Source organism: Salmo salar, chromosome ssa17 (genome assembly GCF_905237065.1).
Source record: "Salmo salar chromosome ssa17, Ssal_v3.1, whole genome shotgun sequence".
Lineage (NCBI taxonomy): Eukaryota > Metazoa > Chordata > Actinopteri > Salmoniformes > Salmonidae > Salmo > Salmo salar.
This window is the reverse complement of record NC_059458.1, coordinates 57,559,792-57,576,412: the sequence shown is the minus strand read 5'-3', so window position 1 is coordinate 57,576,412 and position 16,621 is coordinate 57,559,792. Positions and strand designations below refer to the sequence as shown.

At 43.5% G+C, this 16,621-nt stretch overlaps 1 protein-coding gene across 1 annotated transcript; it reads right to left on the bottom strand.

The window, feature by feature from the left end:
- Positions 1 to 1,535: 1,535 nt before the first annotated feature.
- LOC106576169 (lipase maturation factor 2) lies at positions 1,536 to 16,055 on the bottom strand. The gene is made up of 14 exons (XM_014153134.2): positions 15,829 to 16,055; positions 12,551 to 12,816; positions 12,419 to 12,447; positions 10,495 to 10,685; positions 8,568 to 8,746; positions 7,986 to 8,124; positions 7,304 to 7,429; positions 5,414 to 5,519; positions 5,118 to 5,214; positions 4,688 to 4,870; positions 4,310 to 4,478; positions 3,769 to 3,880; positions 3,273 to 3,381; positions 1,536 to 2,923 (listed from the first exon to the last, which is right to left on the bottom strand). The coding sequence occupies exons 1-14, from the start codon at positions 15,920 to 15,922 to the stop codon at positions 2,600 to 2,602; spliced, it is 2,124 nt and encodes a 707-aa protein (XP_014008609.1). The 5' UTR covers positions 15,923 to 16,055; the 3' UTR covers positions 1,536 to 2,599.
- Between the last annotated feature and the right edge of the window lie 566 nt (positions 16,056 to 16,621).

The following is a 16,621-nucleotide window of genomic DNA, read 5'->3' as shown; positions in this document are numbered from 1 at the left end:
TTGAACTATATGTGGTGAAGTAGCACCTTTGCTCTAGGGGGTGATACCATAACTCCAGATGACATATGAATGTGTTTTAACAGGAGGACAAACACCAGGTCGGAGAGGGTAGCCCATATGACCTACCCCGGGACTGCTGAGAGAGACACGTCACAGTCCTCACTCTCCCTCTGATAAAGCTGTGAGGAGTGCTGCTGCATGTTGTACACGTGTTGACCAGTGGAGGGCAGCACTGTGGGACTATCAAGAGCTCAATTCAATCCGTATCGCGGAAGTTGAAATGCTCTATTGAAATGTAAAGGTCATTTCCGATTGCGCCGACATATGAAGCATTCACCGTGAATGCATTCTCTGTGGATGCGGGATCATTGCCGTTAAATTTAAATAGAGCTAAACAGCTTGAATCGAGCCCGAAGACTACCATCTTTGGACTATTCCCCTCTGAGTTGGACAGTGCCTTAGGAAGGACAAACAGGACTCAGTCTCCCACAAAACAACCTCATTATGGACTCAATCTCAGTGCCTTGTGTAGTAATGTTACCACTCTACCTGTGGCGCAATCGTGAAAGAAATCTTATACCGATCTTTAAATGGGATGCATCTTTCGTATGTGAATTAACCAAAGAAAGTATTTTAAGTGTCTGTCAAAAAGGGTTTACCCACAATTTCAAATCTTTAATAGTATGAAACGGCGATAACCAGATGCAACCGTCTTTGTTGACAAAACATTTGAAGCAAAGCTTGAGAAAACCTTTCCATTCATCCAACCAACACACTCAACAAAATGTTTAACCACAGCCAAATACACATATCAACCAAACTCTCAATGTCAAATTATGAAGCAAAGCATAAGCGTGAAGGAGTCTGGCTCTGGTGTCATGATCTCGCCCCATAAGCATGGGTTTGTAGGTTTGAACTCTGGGGCACGGTGGCCTACTGAGGACTCTGCAGGTCAGTGAGTCAAGGCCACTTGGAGTGGCTGCCTAATAAAATGTGGCATTGGCTAAAGGGTGTGATAACATAAGCAGAAAGGGTAGATTCTTGGGGTTCCCCCCGTGACTCACAGACAGCAAATAGCAATGGTTATAGAGGAATAACTACTGTAATTAAGCACTTTGTTTAAATGAGAATATATTTAAAAAACGAAGTGCCCACTTTTTCCCCCCAGGAGTTTTCCCCCATAACTGCTACTACTCTATAGGTGACCCCAGCGATTCACCCCCATGACATCTACCAACACAGCTCCACTCAGGAGCTGATCCTACAACCCCATACTTCATTGGTGAGATCCTTACCAGAGTCACTGCCTCTTCCACACTGAACACGTCTCTGTACATTTGTCACGAAGAAATGCAGAAACACCAAGAGCACAACCTGTTGGTCACTGGAACAATCAGCCCGGGTGGAATTACTATAAAGGAATGAAGCTCCAAGCCGCAGACTCCGTCACATAACATACAGACCTGTTAGTTTACCTGGTAATGGACACAAGCACACCTGTCAACTAGATAGAAAGTCAAGTTTCTGACAAGCACTGAATGTTTGACTTTTTTTTCATCTGTAGTTTATTTGTCAAATCGAAGTGTTCAGTTTCAACATACAGCCAAGAATAAAAACACGGACCAGTAAAAAGTAGCTTCCCATTTTTACCGTGCAATCTGTAATGATTCAAGCGATACAGATTGAATAGCGCCCTAGGGCTTGGAATTTATCCTTAGAGCCCAGTAATTTTGCAGTAGTGCTTTAACCTAATACACTAAGCTTAAGCAATGCTACGTCTCAAATATACACAGATGTGGAATGTAAAGATTTCTTAGTAGCAGTTACGCATTTAAGCTGTTAAAAAGATTGCGACAAAGGGTTTTGAAGTTACAACAGCAATCCACAGATTTCTAAGGCAAAGGGTTTAGCAGGACAAAGCTTTCAGGATACAGTATTCTTGACAATGTAGCAACACAGTTTCTCATGGTCGGGATAGAGGACCCAGGTACTGATGTCATTACATGGAACCACTTGACAACTCCACAGTTAAAAAAAAGTCTGTCTGATACAGTAAAACTGATCTCGGCGGTTCATGAAAAGGGTTCACCGAGGTACCGTAACGGCACCCAGCCTAGCATGACCGTGGACCCTGAATATCATATTAAAGATATAGCACAAGATTAAACAACTGCTGGACAACAACCGTTCAAATGTATCAATGCATTCCCAGAATTCAGATCAAGTGTTCCCTGAAGAACATGGCAAAGCACAAAAATAGCTCATATAAAAGCACCGCTGTACTGTAATGTCAGGGACTCACCCGTTGGCATGTCTGAAGACTCATCCATAGGCGGACCTGAGAATACGGTGACGGAAGGAGGCACAGAGAAAATAGACATTTTTGCTTGTATGTACAGTATATGCGTGTGTGCGTGTGTGAGACAGATGAGAACTGACTGAATACAAGGCCACAGTGGTGGTCTCCGAGTCACAGAGCTGGTCGGATTGGCAGTTACTGTAGAAACACCTGAGATTTACATGTAGGTAACACCCCTTCTCTCCGCCCAAGGGGCAACAACAAGAACGTAACAGGAAGTCCCATGGCAGCAGTCCCGCATCACTTCCTCTTCTTAGGGCTCTTGTCAGCATCCCGTCTATTCTCCTCAGAGTTCTCCCTCTCTGCTTTGAGACTGGAGGCCGAGGCACTCTTCTCTGCTGGCTGGTCCTTAGCCTTCTTGGCCTTGGGTTCGGCTGGGGTGGGTTTAGCCTTTCGGCCCCCCAGGATCCCAGAGAGCAGGGTTTTGAGGAGCCAGATGGTGGCGACAGTGGCCAGGAGGGACCAGAGCACCAGGTGGCCGGGTAGAGTCTGAACATGGCCCCGCACCTGCCTCAGAACCTGGGCCAGAGGAGAGTCAGGACTGGGCTGGATCGGGAACTTCTCCTGCACATAAGATAATATGTAAGCACATGTACATACACAACAAAGACACGTAGGAGTGTGAGTGTTGTTGGTATGCGTGTCTGAGAAATCAGATTTGGTACACCTGGCCATACAACACACACACACACACACACACACACACACACACACACACACACACACACACACACACACACACACACACACACAATGTGACAGATGAAAGCGCAAAAGGGGAGCGTGAATTCCATATAGGCAATACAGCACCACATCTGAAATTGAGGGGCAATCATCACAAGCCACAGTAGTGATATTATTAGCACAATACAAAGTTAAAACGTAACCCAGTTGAGCAAAAAGGCTTAGCTACCTTGAGTCCGTGCTGGCTGAGCATGCTCTCCAGGGTAGGGTCACCCAGGTGCACTGCAGGATAGAACTCCTCTGCATAGTGTCTCCTCCACCACTCATTAGGACTAGACCTGACAGGGAAGACAACCAATACACCACTCATTAGGACTAGACCTGACAGGGAAGACAACCAATACACCACTCATTAGGACTAGACCTGACAGGGAAGACAACCAATACACCACTCATTACCATAGGACAATTATTTTATTTGTGTCTGGTTGAATACCTGTATCAAGTGGCTTTATTGAATTCTGACGATTAGCATACTGTAAGTATACCATACTGTACATTTTGTGGGCATTTTGTGAATAACATTACTTAATATAGTGAATATTTAAGTTCACTTGTATATCTTAGATTATTCATTCATAAAATCAGTTAAGAAATTCATGGGTTAAACAATTAACACTCCCCCAGCACACCGACTGATGTAGTGGATGTCGTAGGCTGCTCACCCGTCCTGTGTGGTCTGGGTGAACCAGTACCGGTAGAGGCTGGCTCGGAGGTAGACCGGGGGGACCTGGCTGAATGGGTATTGGGCTGAGTCTGTCTGGATCAGTCTCACCACTGGGACACAGGGAGAGATACAGAGTCATGTGTGAGCAATCTAGTGCAGCATGTAGGCATGTGGTCATCTGAGTGAGTGCTGATATTTCTCCTTTGTTGGAAGGTTAAGGATCTACAATGCGTGAGTAAATCATGCCCACTCACACAGGCGCATACCACGGAATTTCTGGGCCCGTATTCATAAAGCGTCTCAGAGTAGGAGTGCTGATCTAGGATCAGTTTTTCCTTTAAGATCATAATCAATAAGATTAAATAGACAGGGGGGGACCTGATCCTAGAAAAGACCACAGGACTAAAAACCCCAACCAAGAGCCAAAATACAAGTAGTCTGCCAGACGCAACCTGCGCTTTCCTCATTAAAACAAATACGTATGTGCTCCATACTTCAATTGAAAAATAGAAGTCATTATCCCAGAGGGCAGTACATACCATCCTTATTGCCCTGCAGTAGACAGTGCACTAGGCTTGTAAACCAGGGGCTCTGTTTGGCAAGTCCCTGGGCTACCTGGCTCATCTGCCAGTCTAACCGTGGCTGGTGGGGGGCCACCACTGGAGGGGCCACGCTCACGTTCCCCGGCTTGTACATGAACTCTATCTCCTAAGAGGGCCAATGGGGAAAGGTGCATTGAAACACACAATACACCTTTTGCAGAACTATATACGATTGTTTTACTTTATAAAAGTCAAGAAGTTGAGGAAGATAATGTGATTGAGGACATTCCGTATCTAACATTTTGAAATGAGAAAAAAATAAATAAACTGAAACCTTTTCATCCATAATTATTATTTTGGTCCCCGCTCTCTTACCGTCCAGGTGTTCTTGTCCATGCTGCCCTCTAGGATGACCTCTGACCTCCCATCCACCCCTGTCATCCTGCTGTCCAGGCTGTAGGCACTGACCAGTCTGTAGCGCTCCACTAGGCTGTAGGCCTGTCTCACCTCCGGTAGGATCTTACTGCTGTACACCTGTTCCATGGACGAGTAGGGAACCTGGGGATGCGGAAAACACCATGACCAATCAGAGAGAATATTATAAACAGTGCTAACTACTACACCAATAGTAACTCCAACAGACCAATTAGGTAGATGTATGCTGTCTTCATTAAAGTGATTCACTATTACACAAAACACTGACTTAAAGTAATTAGATGGGTTTTACTCAGTAGATGAATGCAAGTACGAAAGAAAAAGTTAACCAATCAGAAGGCTCCCTGTGTGATTGACAGGTGTGACTCACCACACTGATAGCAAACATGGCGACTGCAGCAGAGGCAAAGACAGCCCATTGGACAAGGCCCCAGAGCTTCCAGAGGCACCCTCTAACACACACACACCTAGGGGGAGGAAAATCAGATCTGAGATCAGTGGACATTAAAGCAAAACAAGGATGACACACACTGCATTGGGGCAGACCACTGTTCTGGGGTCAGCAAATGCAACAAAAAGGAACTAGATAGGAACTAGATCTACCACAGTCTTTGAATCACAAACGTTATTCCAGATACTGTTTTACTATGATATAGTTCTACTCACCCCAGCATGGCTGCCACCACCTCCCAGGTGAGAGAGAGAACTCCTACCCAGATAGTGGGTCCTGTCACAAGCTTCAACACATTGCCAAACTGCTGCTGGGTGAAGGCTACAAAACAGGACAAATACATGAAAATCACTTAACCATGAACATAATGTATCAATGATTGACATCCTACAGGAAATAAAATAGAAAAACACTACCGGGTCACTAGGTATACAGTAATATATAGATGTTAACCTACCGGGTCACTAGGTATACAGTTATAGATGTTAACCTACCGGGTCACTACGTATACAGTAATATATAGGATGTTAACCTACCGGGTCACTAGGTATACAGTAATATATAGGTGTTAACCTACCGGGTCACTAGGTATACAGTAATATATAGATGTTAACCTACCGGGTCACTAGGTATACAGTAATATATAGGTGTTAACCTACCGGGTCACTAGGTATACAGTAATATATAGATGTTAACCTACCGGGTCACTAGGTATACAGTAATATATAGGTGTTAACCTACCGGGTCACTAGGTATACAGTAATATATAGATGTTAACCTACCGGGTCACTAGGTATACAGTAATATATAGATGTTAACCTACCAGGTCACTAGGTATACTGTTTTACAGTGCCTTCGGAAATTATTCAGACCCCTCGACTTTTTCCTTATTTTGTTACATTGCAGCCTTATTCTAAAATGGATTAAATAAATAAAAAACTCCTCAGCAATCTACACACAATACCCCATAATGACAAAGCAAAAACAGGTTTAGATTTTTTTGCAAATTTATTAAAAAGTAAAAAACAGAAATACCTTATTTACGTAAGTATTCAGACCCTTTGCTATGAGACTCGAAATTGAGCTTAAGTGCATCTTGTTTCCATTGATCATCCTTGAGATTTTTCTACAACTTGATTGGAGTCCACCTGTGGTAAATTCAACAGATTTGGAAAGGCACACACCTGTCTATATAAGGTCACACAGTTGACAGTGCATGTCAGAGCAAAAACCAAGCCATGAGGTCGAAGGAATTGTCCATAGAGCTCCGAGACAGGATTGTGTTAAGGCACAGATCTGGGAAGGGCACTAAAAATGTCTGCAGCATTGAAGGTCCCCAAGAACACAGTGGCCTCCATCATTCTTAAATGGAAAAAGTTTGAAACCACCAAGACTCTTCCTAGAGCTGGCCGACTGGCGAAACTGAGTAATTGGTGGAGAAGGGCCTTGGTCAGTGACGAGACCAAGAACCAGATGGTCACTCTGACAGAGCTCCAGAGTTCGTCTGTGGAGATGGGAGAACCTTCCAGAAGGACAACCATCTCTGCAGCACTCCACCAATCAGGCCTTTATGGTAGAGTGGCGAGACAAAAGCCACTCCTCAGTAAAAGGCACATGACAGCCCGCTTGGAGTTAGCCAAAAGGCACCTGAAGACTCTCAGACCATGAGAAACAAGATTCTCTGTTCTGATGAAACCAAGATTGAACTCTTTGGCCTGAATGCCAAGTGTCACGTCTGGAGGAAACCTGGCACCATCCCTACGGTGAAGCATGGTGGTGGCAGCATCATGCTGTGGGGATGTTTTTCATCAGGAGGGACTGGGAGACTAGTCAGGATCTTGACAAATATGAACAGAGCAAAGTGCTGAGAGATCCTTGATGAAAACCTACTTATGTAAATGTGATCAGTTTTTTTTTTATACATTTGCACAAAAAAAAATCTAAAAACCTCTTTTTGCTTTGTCATTATGGCGTATTGTGTGTAGATTGAGCAATTAAAAAAAATGTTTTATCCATTTTAGAATAAGGCTGTAACGTAACAAAATGTGGAAAAAGTTAAGGGGTCTGAATACTTTCCGAATGCACTCTATTTGATGTTAACCTACCGGTTTCGGAGGTTATCGTCTTGGCATCCCAGTCGATCTCCAGTGTGAAGAGCACTTTAGTTCCATAGATGATGACAGCAAATACAGCCAGTACAACCAGCAATGACATTATGGTTTGGGGCAAGGCTGCAAAAAAAAAAAAAAAAATTTAATTAGATTAGGTACTCTTAGTATCACAAACAGAGCCCATCATTTGTTTTTGTCCAGCTACTAAAAATGAATTTTGTAAATTAAGTTAAAGGGGTTACCCATTAGGACATTAGGAATGTTAACTGCAGTTAAGTACTTCTGTGATGTCTTTTGTTTAAACAGGATAACACCTGACATCCTGCCAGATCAGACCACTCTGCCCGAGAATAAAACAATAACCCCTCCCCTTTTCCTCTCACTGCCATCAAGACACAAGGACACCCATCGGAACTGAACCAGTGTTCTGCTGGCATGCACTCAGCAATGCACCCCTCACTGTGTCATGTCAATGTTGGCCAACTGGAGAGGCAAAGGAAAAGAAAGGAAGCTGATCATTACTGTAACAGCCTTTATGTTTTATAGTACCTTCCACCAGCTTAAGCACCATACGGGTGTGTATAATGCTGTACTAGGGAGAAAGCTGGCCTGAACGTCTACTCTGGTGTGAGATGTGAGAGTTGAAGGTTGCATAAGTAGAGAAGTGAGTTCATACTCTTGGTGCTCTTCTTCTTGCCGTGGCCCAGCCAGTAGCTGATATGGTCGTCGTCCAACAGGGAGAAAGTCAGAGCCAGGGAGAGGAAGGGGAGGAAGCCATAGTTCCCCAAGAACATCAACTTCACCTGGTATGTTGCCTGGTTATCAGTTACAGAGAAAAGTAGGTACAGTAGATATAGTTAGATAAAGGCATCATGCAAATTGCATGTGTGGGGCCGCAATCCTCCAACATTCAAAATCCCTTAGACATGGGTATAGTTAGGTGTCATTCATTCACCATCAAACATACAAAAGTCCCACAAATGACACACACACACACACACACACACACAGTCTAGAGCCTTATTGCAGCATCGGAGTCTGGCGATTCCCTGGATGATAACAGACTAGATACATTATACTGTAGGTAGGTGTGTTTCTGAACCTCTCCTCTCTCAGCCAGACCTCAACACTTGATAGCGATTTAGGCGGAGGGTGGAAACTTTGAAACAAACTGGAAGCCTATATTTCAGTGTGTTCCATCCTTTCTCAGACATTTTACATGCTCATGTTTAGCAGCTGCTGGTGTAACCACACACACCTGAATGTAGAAGGCTGCCAATCGGAGGCTGCGGATGGGGGCAAAGTAGAGGGGGGGCACAGCGATCTCTGTCACCAAAAGACAGACAGTCCCCAGCTTCAGGTACCAGTCTGGCAGCTGCTGGATGAACCAGGACCAGGGCAGGGGGATGCCCTGGGCCTCAAACATGTGGTTCACCGCTGGGAAGAGGGAGGGGGTTGATGGGGTGACAGAGGGGAGGAAGGTTATGAGACATGGATGAGTAAAGATTGACCCATAACACCTCACACCTTTTTTGACCCATAACACTGCACCTCACACCTTTTTTTGAGATCACATGTTTGACTAATCGCTAATATCTGACACTTTTCCTGAACACTGATGTGTAGTGAGCCTCCAGGCATCATCATTATCATCATTATCATGGAAGCTAATGAGCATACTGCCGCTGGGTGAGGTACATACCCCTTACACGATGCACAATGTACAACCATAGCAAATGTTATCATTGCTCAACCAGTCTTTGTACAGCACATCACATTTCTCGTACCATTGAACATAGCTTCTGGACCGCAACTAATTGAGAGTCTGTTGGGACACTGGTTTGACATTGGGATCAGGAGTCCCAATTTCAGCCCAATGTCGCAACAGACTCCCATTTAGTTGCGGTCCCGAAGCTATACCCAACAAAAAATATAAAACGCAACGTGTAAAGTGTTGGTCCCATGTTTCATGAGCTCAAATAAAAGATTTTCCAGACGCACAAAATGTTTTCTACCAAATTTTGAGCACAAATTTGTTTACATCCCTGTTAGTGAGCATTTCTCATTTGCCAAGATAATCCATCCACCTGACAGGCGTGGCATATCAAAAAGCTGATTAAACAGTATGATCATTACACAGGTGCACATTGTGCTGGGGACAAGACCACAAAAAAATGTCCACCAGAGCTGTTGCCGAGAATTGAATGTTAATTTCTCTACCATAAGCCGCCTCCAATGATATTTTAGAGAATTTGGCAGTACTCCATCTGGCCTCAGAACTGCAGACCACGTGTAACCACACCAGCCCAGGACCTCCACATCTGGCTTCTTCACCTGCGGGATCGTCTGAGACTAGCCACCCGGACAGCTGATGAAACTGAGGAGTATTTCTGTCTGTAATAAAGCCCTTTTGTGGGGAAAAAAACTCACTCTGACTGGCTGGGCCTGGCTCCTGTGGTGAAAATTCTATTCAAGTGAGAGAGACTCATTTCCTCAAACAACCATCTTTATTCAATATTGCAATAACGAACCTGTCAATCCAAGTCTTGACTGTCGGACCGAGTGCTTAAATCATACAGAGAATACCAGGTCTTTAAATACCAAACCTAAAACTGCAGGGGGGGGGTGTTATTCTAAGTTTCCCAGATGCAAGGATGAGAAACACTGAAATGTTTGTTCTATTCCTTCAGGCTCTCTCTATCTATAGAATGCAGATCCAGTTAGACCTGAGACATATGTCTCACATGCACCACTAATGATAGACTGGAATGTGTCTGTTTGGTTTTTTATCACGAGACATCAATCAATTGTCAGCTTCAAGCTATCTCTAGTAAAAACCCATGGACTAGCTGCAGGAAGCTAGAGAGGAGACCATAAAAACCACAACATTAATAGGACTATTCAAGTATGTATTGTCAAGTATTAATCTCAAACAAATAAGGTGAATAAATAATTTCTCCCTCACGCTCCCAAGTTCCTTCACACTCCCCTATGCCCTCCCAGGACCACCCATTGCTGAGTCATGTGAAATCCATAGATAAGGGCCTAATGAATTCATTAAAATCAACTGATTTCCTTATATAAACTGTAACTCAGTAAACTAATTGAAATTGTTGCGTTTATATTTTTGTTCAGTATACATTGAACAGTACAGTTTTGTGTCATGAGAAGTTCCCCTGTCTCACCAGTGAGCCCCCACCAGCTGGGGCAGTGGCTGGCCAGTTTGGCGACCCCGGAGCCAAAGGTGAGGCGGAACAGGAGCCAGCGCGCCAGCCAGAAGGTCACGGCGTCATGCTGACGGAACGCCGAGCACCGCAGGAGGTTGAGCGGCGCGACGAGCACGGTCAGGAAGCCCGCCTCCAACAGCAGACTGTCCCTATGGGAGGGAATAAAATGAGACATTAATAATCAAATTCCATTTTCCTTAAAAAAAAATCCCAACTCCTCCTCACATCATAACTATAATGTATAGGGCACTGAAATCCCTCCAACAACCCAAAGTCTCAGGTCTCAAAGAAATGACAAAGTTCAAACGTATTAAAATCAATAGATTACATTTCCCTCAAAATTCCTGCACCAGAAGGCTACATGAAATTCCTGCTCAAAACAGTGGAATACAGTAAATATTCACTGAGCTTCAAATCCAATGACTGCCTTTCAGGAAATCAGTTAGCCTAGTAGAAGCAATGCCAATTAGAGCCAGAGGCACTGAGATGGAAAAACATACTGGTAGCTGTGCATCTTAAAACTGGTTGTAGGTTGGCATTCTCTTCATGCAGAATCAACTGGTGTGCCTTAGGGGACAGCCAGCTAACTATAAACAGTTCAGACACGCCCACCCCTACTACTCCTAAAAACATAACCAGGCAACTATTTATTATCTATTTACCACTCCATGCAATTGCCGTTGCTGTGAAAACCACTGCCTTACACAGGCCCAGACCTGGCCGTTGTGACGCTCTAGGCGAGACAAAAAGAAATTTCTCAATAAAATACATCTATATCAGAGGTGGAAAAATACGTATTTTCCAGATGCTGAAAAATACATACTTTTCAGGTCTTTATTTGTCCTGATTGCTGCGACTTTTTTTGGGGGGGGGGGGGATATGGTGTTCGCTAACTTGTTGGCACATTTTTTTTTATTAAGATTGGGCGCCATATTTACATTAAGCTAATTGGAGAAACATGCATGATGTAAAAAGTGTCCGTCTCATTACATTGTTATACATTTTATCTCCAGCCTGTAAGCTAGAGAAAAGGCTGCATACTCTTTCTACCATAGGCTATATCTGCTACGTGATGTTTTTGACGGCACGTTGGTGGATGCCTCTCTCCAACAACACCCTGGAGAGGCATGCTGGGAATGGACCAGCAAAATATTTTGCTCCCCTGCCTTTGACAAAGTGGGCACTGCTTATCACAGGGCGGCATCAGTGTTCACCTAAAACTCCCATATGCCACTGGTTGAGAGAAATTGTCATTGTTTTTGGGCAGAACTATGTGCGGTTTTATGTGTTGGTGGAGGTACGTCTTGGTCAGTTTAGCTCAGAAAAGGCCGCCCTCGTCAATCTGCCACCGTCTAATCCTGCCTAATGGGCAGCCGGCCCTGGCCTTACACCATCTTGCTTTGCTACAAACAGATATCAGAAGTAAATGTGTTGCAATTCTAGCACATCTCCAAGCTTAGCTACAAGTCAGTAACTCTAAAACCATATTACATGTGCGACAGATGTCCTTCAATGCAAAGTCTGCTTACCCCTATCAAATATGCATGACGTCTAAGACTGATACATATGCACAAACACTTTCAACATCCGTTCTAGTCTCAAGTTGACAACCGGTGCACTGTACTGTAGTTTGTAATCAACATAGAATTATGAAGAGTGGATCGTGAATTTGACTGGTAAATGGTTCCAATAGCAGTGTATTGTCGGACACTAATGCTCTAGCAGTAAAACCCATCGCTGATAACAAAATGACCTCACACAGACCCAGTAGATTTTGCCTTCAGCAATAACACTTTAGTAAACAAAATACTTTTAGTTTCAGTCTGAGCTTTGCAGCCTATCAATTCAGCCCATATGAGAAGTCAGAGAACAGATTACTTACCACTGAAAACGCAGAAAGTCTTGACCCATCTGTCAAGAGAAAAATATGTTGATTCATTTACTGTATCATTTATTTAATGTACAGTATCTAACCAAACCAATGGCAGACAGACAACCACCCCCACCCACAGACCTGACAGAGGGAGAGGTAGAGGGCCCAGAGGCAGAAGAACACCAGGCTGTCTCGGAGGGGCTCCAGCAGGGCTGCTCCCAGGGCTAAGAGCACCCCCACCAGGCAGAGCAGCTCCATTGCCTGCTGGGCGTCCAGGTCCAGACCCAGCCGGGGCCCCAGCCACAGCAGCGAGGGGTGGGCATGTATCTGCTCCAACACTGGCCTGGAGCCATCCACACGCGGCTCCACCAGGCGCACAGGCAGGACCCCCTCATTGCCATAGAGACCTGGCCACAGAGACAAAGAGCAGGGATGGATAAACAAAATAGGGGGGGGGTTATTGAGAATGGGATTAGTGACTAGAGGTCATGTTCATATACTTACAGTAAGTGGGTTTATGGCACCCTGCTAAATAGGTCAAAGGTCACGTATGTGAAAACAAGACACTTGTTTTTATCTGTGATGTCTGCTTATTCAGTCAAAGGGAACATGTGGAAGAAGGGAGTTCAGAAATTCGAACATCTCACTAAAAAAGGTATTCCAGCATATTATTACATTACCATAACATTGCTTACAGGTTGAGCCAAGATTGTGATCAACTGATTGGAATGTGGCATTATGCATGGCATAACTTTATATAAAAAAACTGAAAGCATACAGCTAGTCTTATTGGAATCTAGTGTACACTTGAGACGACAGGTGAAGCTGAGTGACTAGAAGTGGCACTATGACATACCTGGCACACAGAGTGGACCAAGTAGAAGTATGATCACATTTGGGACTAGAAGCAGAGCAATAAAGTAAAACAAACACTAAACTGTGCAATGATGACTCATTCATGTTCAATGCATCTCATCTTGCCAGCACTTGTCAAATGAGATGTGTTATTCCAGTTAGGCCACCTGCTGCCAGGTAAAGTGACTATGCAAGTGGATTGCAAGTGGACATACACATGAATTGCTCTTGGTAAAATGTGTTTTGTGTTGGATATTTGGTTCTCTCATCAATAGCTATTGAGCCAAGCATGCCCTGACTATGAAGATAATACTATCTCCATCCACCTGATATAGAAAAATCCACACTTTTGAATTTTTATAATAAGATTTCAATCTTCAATAGCTCTTACACAAAGTGTTCCATGACTATGAAAATGATCCATTCTGTATTATAAACTAGGCGGTTTAAGCCCTGAATGCTGATTGGCTAAAAAGCCATGGTATATCGGACCATATACCACGTGTATGACATTTGTTTCTCTCACTATTCTAATTATATTGGTAACCAGTTTATAATAGTAATAAGGCACCTCGGTGGTTTGTGGTATATGACCAATAGACCACAGCTAAGGGCTATATCCAGGCACTCCGCATTGCGTCGTGCATAAGAACAGCCCTTAGCCGTGGTATATTGGCCATATACCACACCTTCTCGGGAATTATTACTTAAATCGGATGGACAAAAATACATATTTGTTTGTGTAAAGAAAAGCACAAACAATACACCTTGTATTCCGAAACCAACATCAGCGGAAGTATATGATGATTACAATTTGCCGGTGTCTAGTCAGAAATCCTGCGTAGGATGTCGGTTTCAGGCGTTTTGGAATACAAGGTGTAGTTTTTGTACCTTTCTTTACAATAGTGGTGAAATCCACGGAATGTTCCACACAGGAACAGCCGACGACTATACCGCACCGAATAGATGAGCGAGCTGTGAAGGATTCCAAGGAGAAATATCACACACACACACACACACACACACAGTTCTTTAACAGAAAGAGGTATTGAAGACAAAACTTAAAAAACGAATAAATCTATAGAAAAAAATGCATTTTTGTCCATCCTGCCCTGATTCTGAATATATCAATTTCATAGTCATGGCACACTTCATGTAAGAGCTATTAAAGATAGTGTAAGAGCTATTAAAGATAGTGTAAGAGCTATCTTCTATAGTGTTTAATCAGCTCCCCTGATTATGAATAAATCATTTTCATAGTCATAGAGTGCTTTGCTAAAAGCTATTGAAGATTTAAATCCCCCGATAAAGAAAATCTAAATGTCCTTAATAAGAATAAGTCAATCCTCCCCCAATTCAGAATATCTAATTTTCATAATAATGGAATGTTTGGTTCAATAGCTATTGAGGAGACAAACCCAAATAGCAACCCAAGATTGAATATAAAACACATTTTACCTTGGTACATTTCTCATGCAATTTGCATAATAAGATGGTTGGATGATAAAGTAAAGTGGTGTACTGACAGTGACGGCAAATCAACATGACTACAAGTTTGTATTTAGACTGGGAAAAAAATGGAAATGATACTACAAGTTAGATCGATTGTATACTGTTAGGGGTCTGAGCCAAGCTCGAATACTGGACTGATGTGTGTACATTCTGGAGGGAAATCCTAACCCTCAAAGACAGATATAGGCATAAAAAAAGGCAACGACAGCTACCGTGCAAAGAAAACATCCACTTGCCCCAAGCAAATTCATTCCAGAAAACATCCACTTGCCCCAAGCAAATATCTAATCGGGCATCTATCCAATAATGACCAGTGCTGTCAGGACGTGGCCATAGCATGCAAGGCCACATCACTTCTATCGCTGCCAACCTGCCTCATTCTCCTTTATAAAGCCAGGATACGAGGTTTAGCCTGGTTCGAACTTGCGAGCTCGCGAGATCAGTATGGTTCTTACTTGGCTAAGTCTCCCCTACATTAATGTATGATTTCCCTTAGTACGTGTAGGGCCATTCTATAACAATTCATTCACCTATACAGCTAGTTAATGTTTATAAATAAATACGAACACATCAATATAGATCTGTGTATGTAATGTATCTGAAACGGAATATTCAATCAAAATACATTCCTTTTCTAGGCCTAGGCTATAGTGATGTTGCATGAGTTGTAACACTGTTGCAAAGGCAATGAATGTAGCGAAATAGCTTAGCACGTGGAAGTTGTTATTAGCTCGCCCGATCAGTCCAACAACACTGGCTAGCTCAGAAAGTGTTCATTTCATCCGATAGACATATTAGGCTACTTCGTTGACAGTATGTTATATTTACAATCCCCGGTGTACTTTACCGAACAGATGCAACTACAATCAGTTCATCATCAGAATCGCAACAGTTGGAATATGAGGAAGCAAGCTAAACATTCGGAAAAAGTGGGAACCACCCGATTCAAAGATGCAGCGCTGAATGCTTTTCCATGATCATCAACAGTCAACCAATAATCAAGTTCCTTAGATTACAATTAACAAATTGGCGCAAGTAAAATGTTGTTTTACCTGGTATCTGGACATAGAGGGATGCAAAAGCAAACATGTAAATATTTGCCATACTCCATAAAAACATATGACGCGTTAATTTGGTTACCCCCATGTTTACAGCTAGGTGTTTCTGCTAAATCTAAATATAAAAATATTGTCTACGTCTTTCAACACAGCACGAATAAATGACGGTTGCTGTGCGGGAAAAAATTAAGTGAATGTTGCAGAAGGCGTGGTTCTTCTTCTTCTTCTGTGGAATTTATATCGCGGTTGGCAACCAACTTTAAAGTGCATTACCGCCACCAACTGGACTGGATTGTGGACCAGAGACATTGAAGGTCTAAATCCTACCCAATATGAAAATAGCGGGGCTATATACAGGGGTACTGGTACAGAGTCAATGTGCAGGGGCACCGGTGTCGAGGTAATTGAGGTAATTATGTACATGCAGGTACAGTAGGGTTTTTAAAGTGCCTATGCATAGATAATAATAGAGAGTAGCAGCAGCGTATGGGGGGGGGGCAAATAGACTCTGGTACCGCTTGCCGTGCGGTAGCAGAGATAACAGTCTATGATTAGGGTGGCTGGAGTCTTTGACAATTTTTAGGGCCTTCCTCTGACACCGCCTGGTATAGAGGTCCTGGATGGCAGGAAGCTTGACCCCGGTGATGTACTGGGCCATACGCACTACCCTCTGTAGTGCCTTGTGGTCGGAGGCCGAGCAGTTGCCATACCAGGCAGTGATGCAACCCGTCAAGATTCTCTATATGGTGCAGCTGTAAAACCTTTTGAGGATCAGAGGACCCATGCC

Excerpts from the sequence above, each read along its gene's own strand:
- LOC106576169 (XM_014153134.2), bottom strand. The coding sequence starts at position 15,922 with ATGGGGGTAACCAAATTAACGCGTCATATGTTTTTATGGAGTATGGCA. Across the intron at positions 8,747-10,494 it reads CAGCTGGTGGGGGCTCACTG|CGGTGAACCACATGTTTGAG; the intron begins GTGAGACAGGGG and ends CCCTCTTCCCAG. Across the intron at positions 7,430-7,985 it reads CAAGAAGAAGAGCACCAAGA|CCTTGCCCCAAACCATAATG; the intron begins GTATGAACTCAC and ends TTTTTTTTGCAG.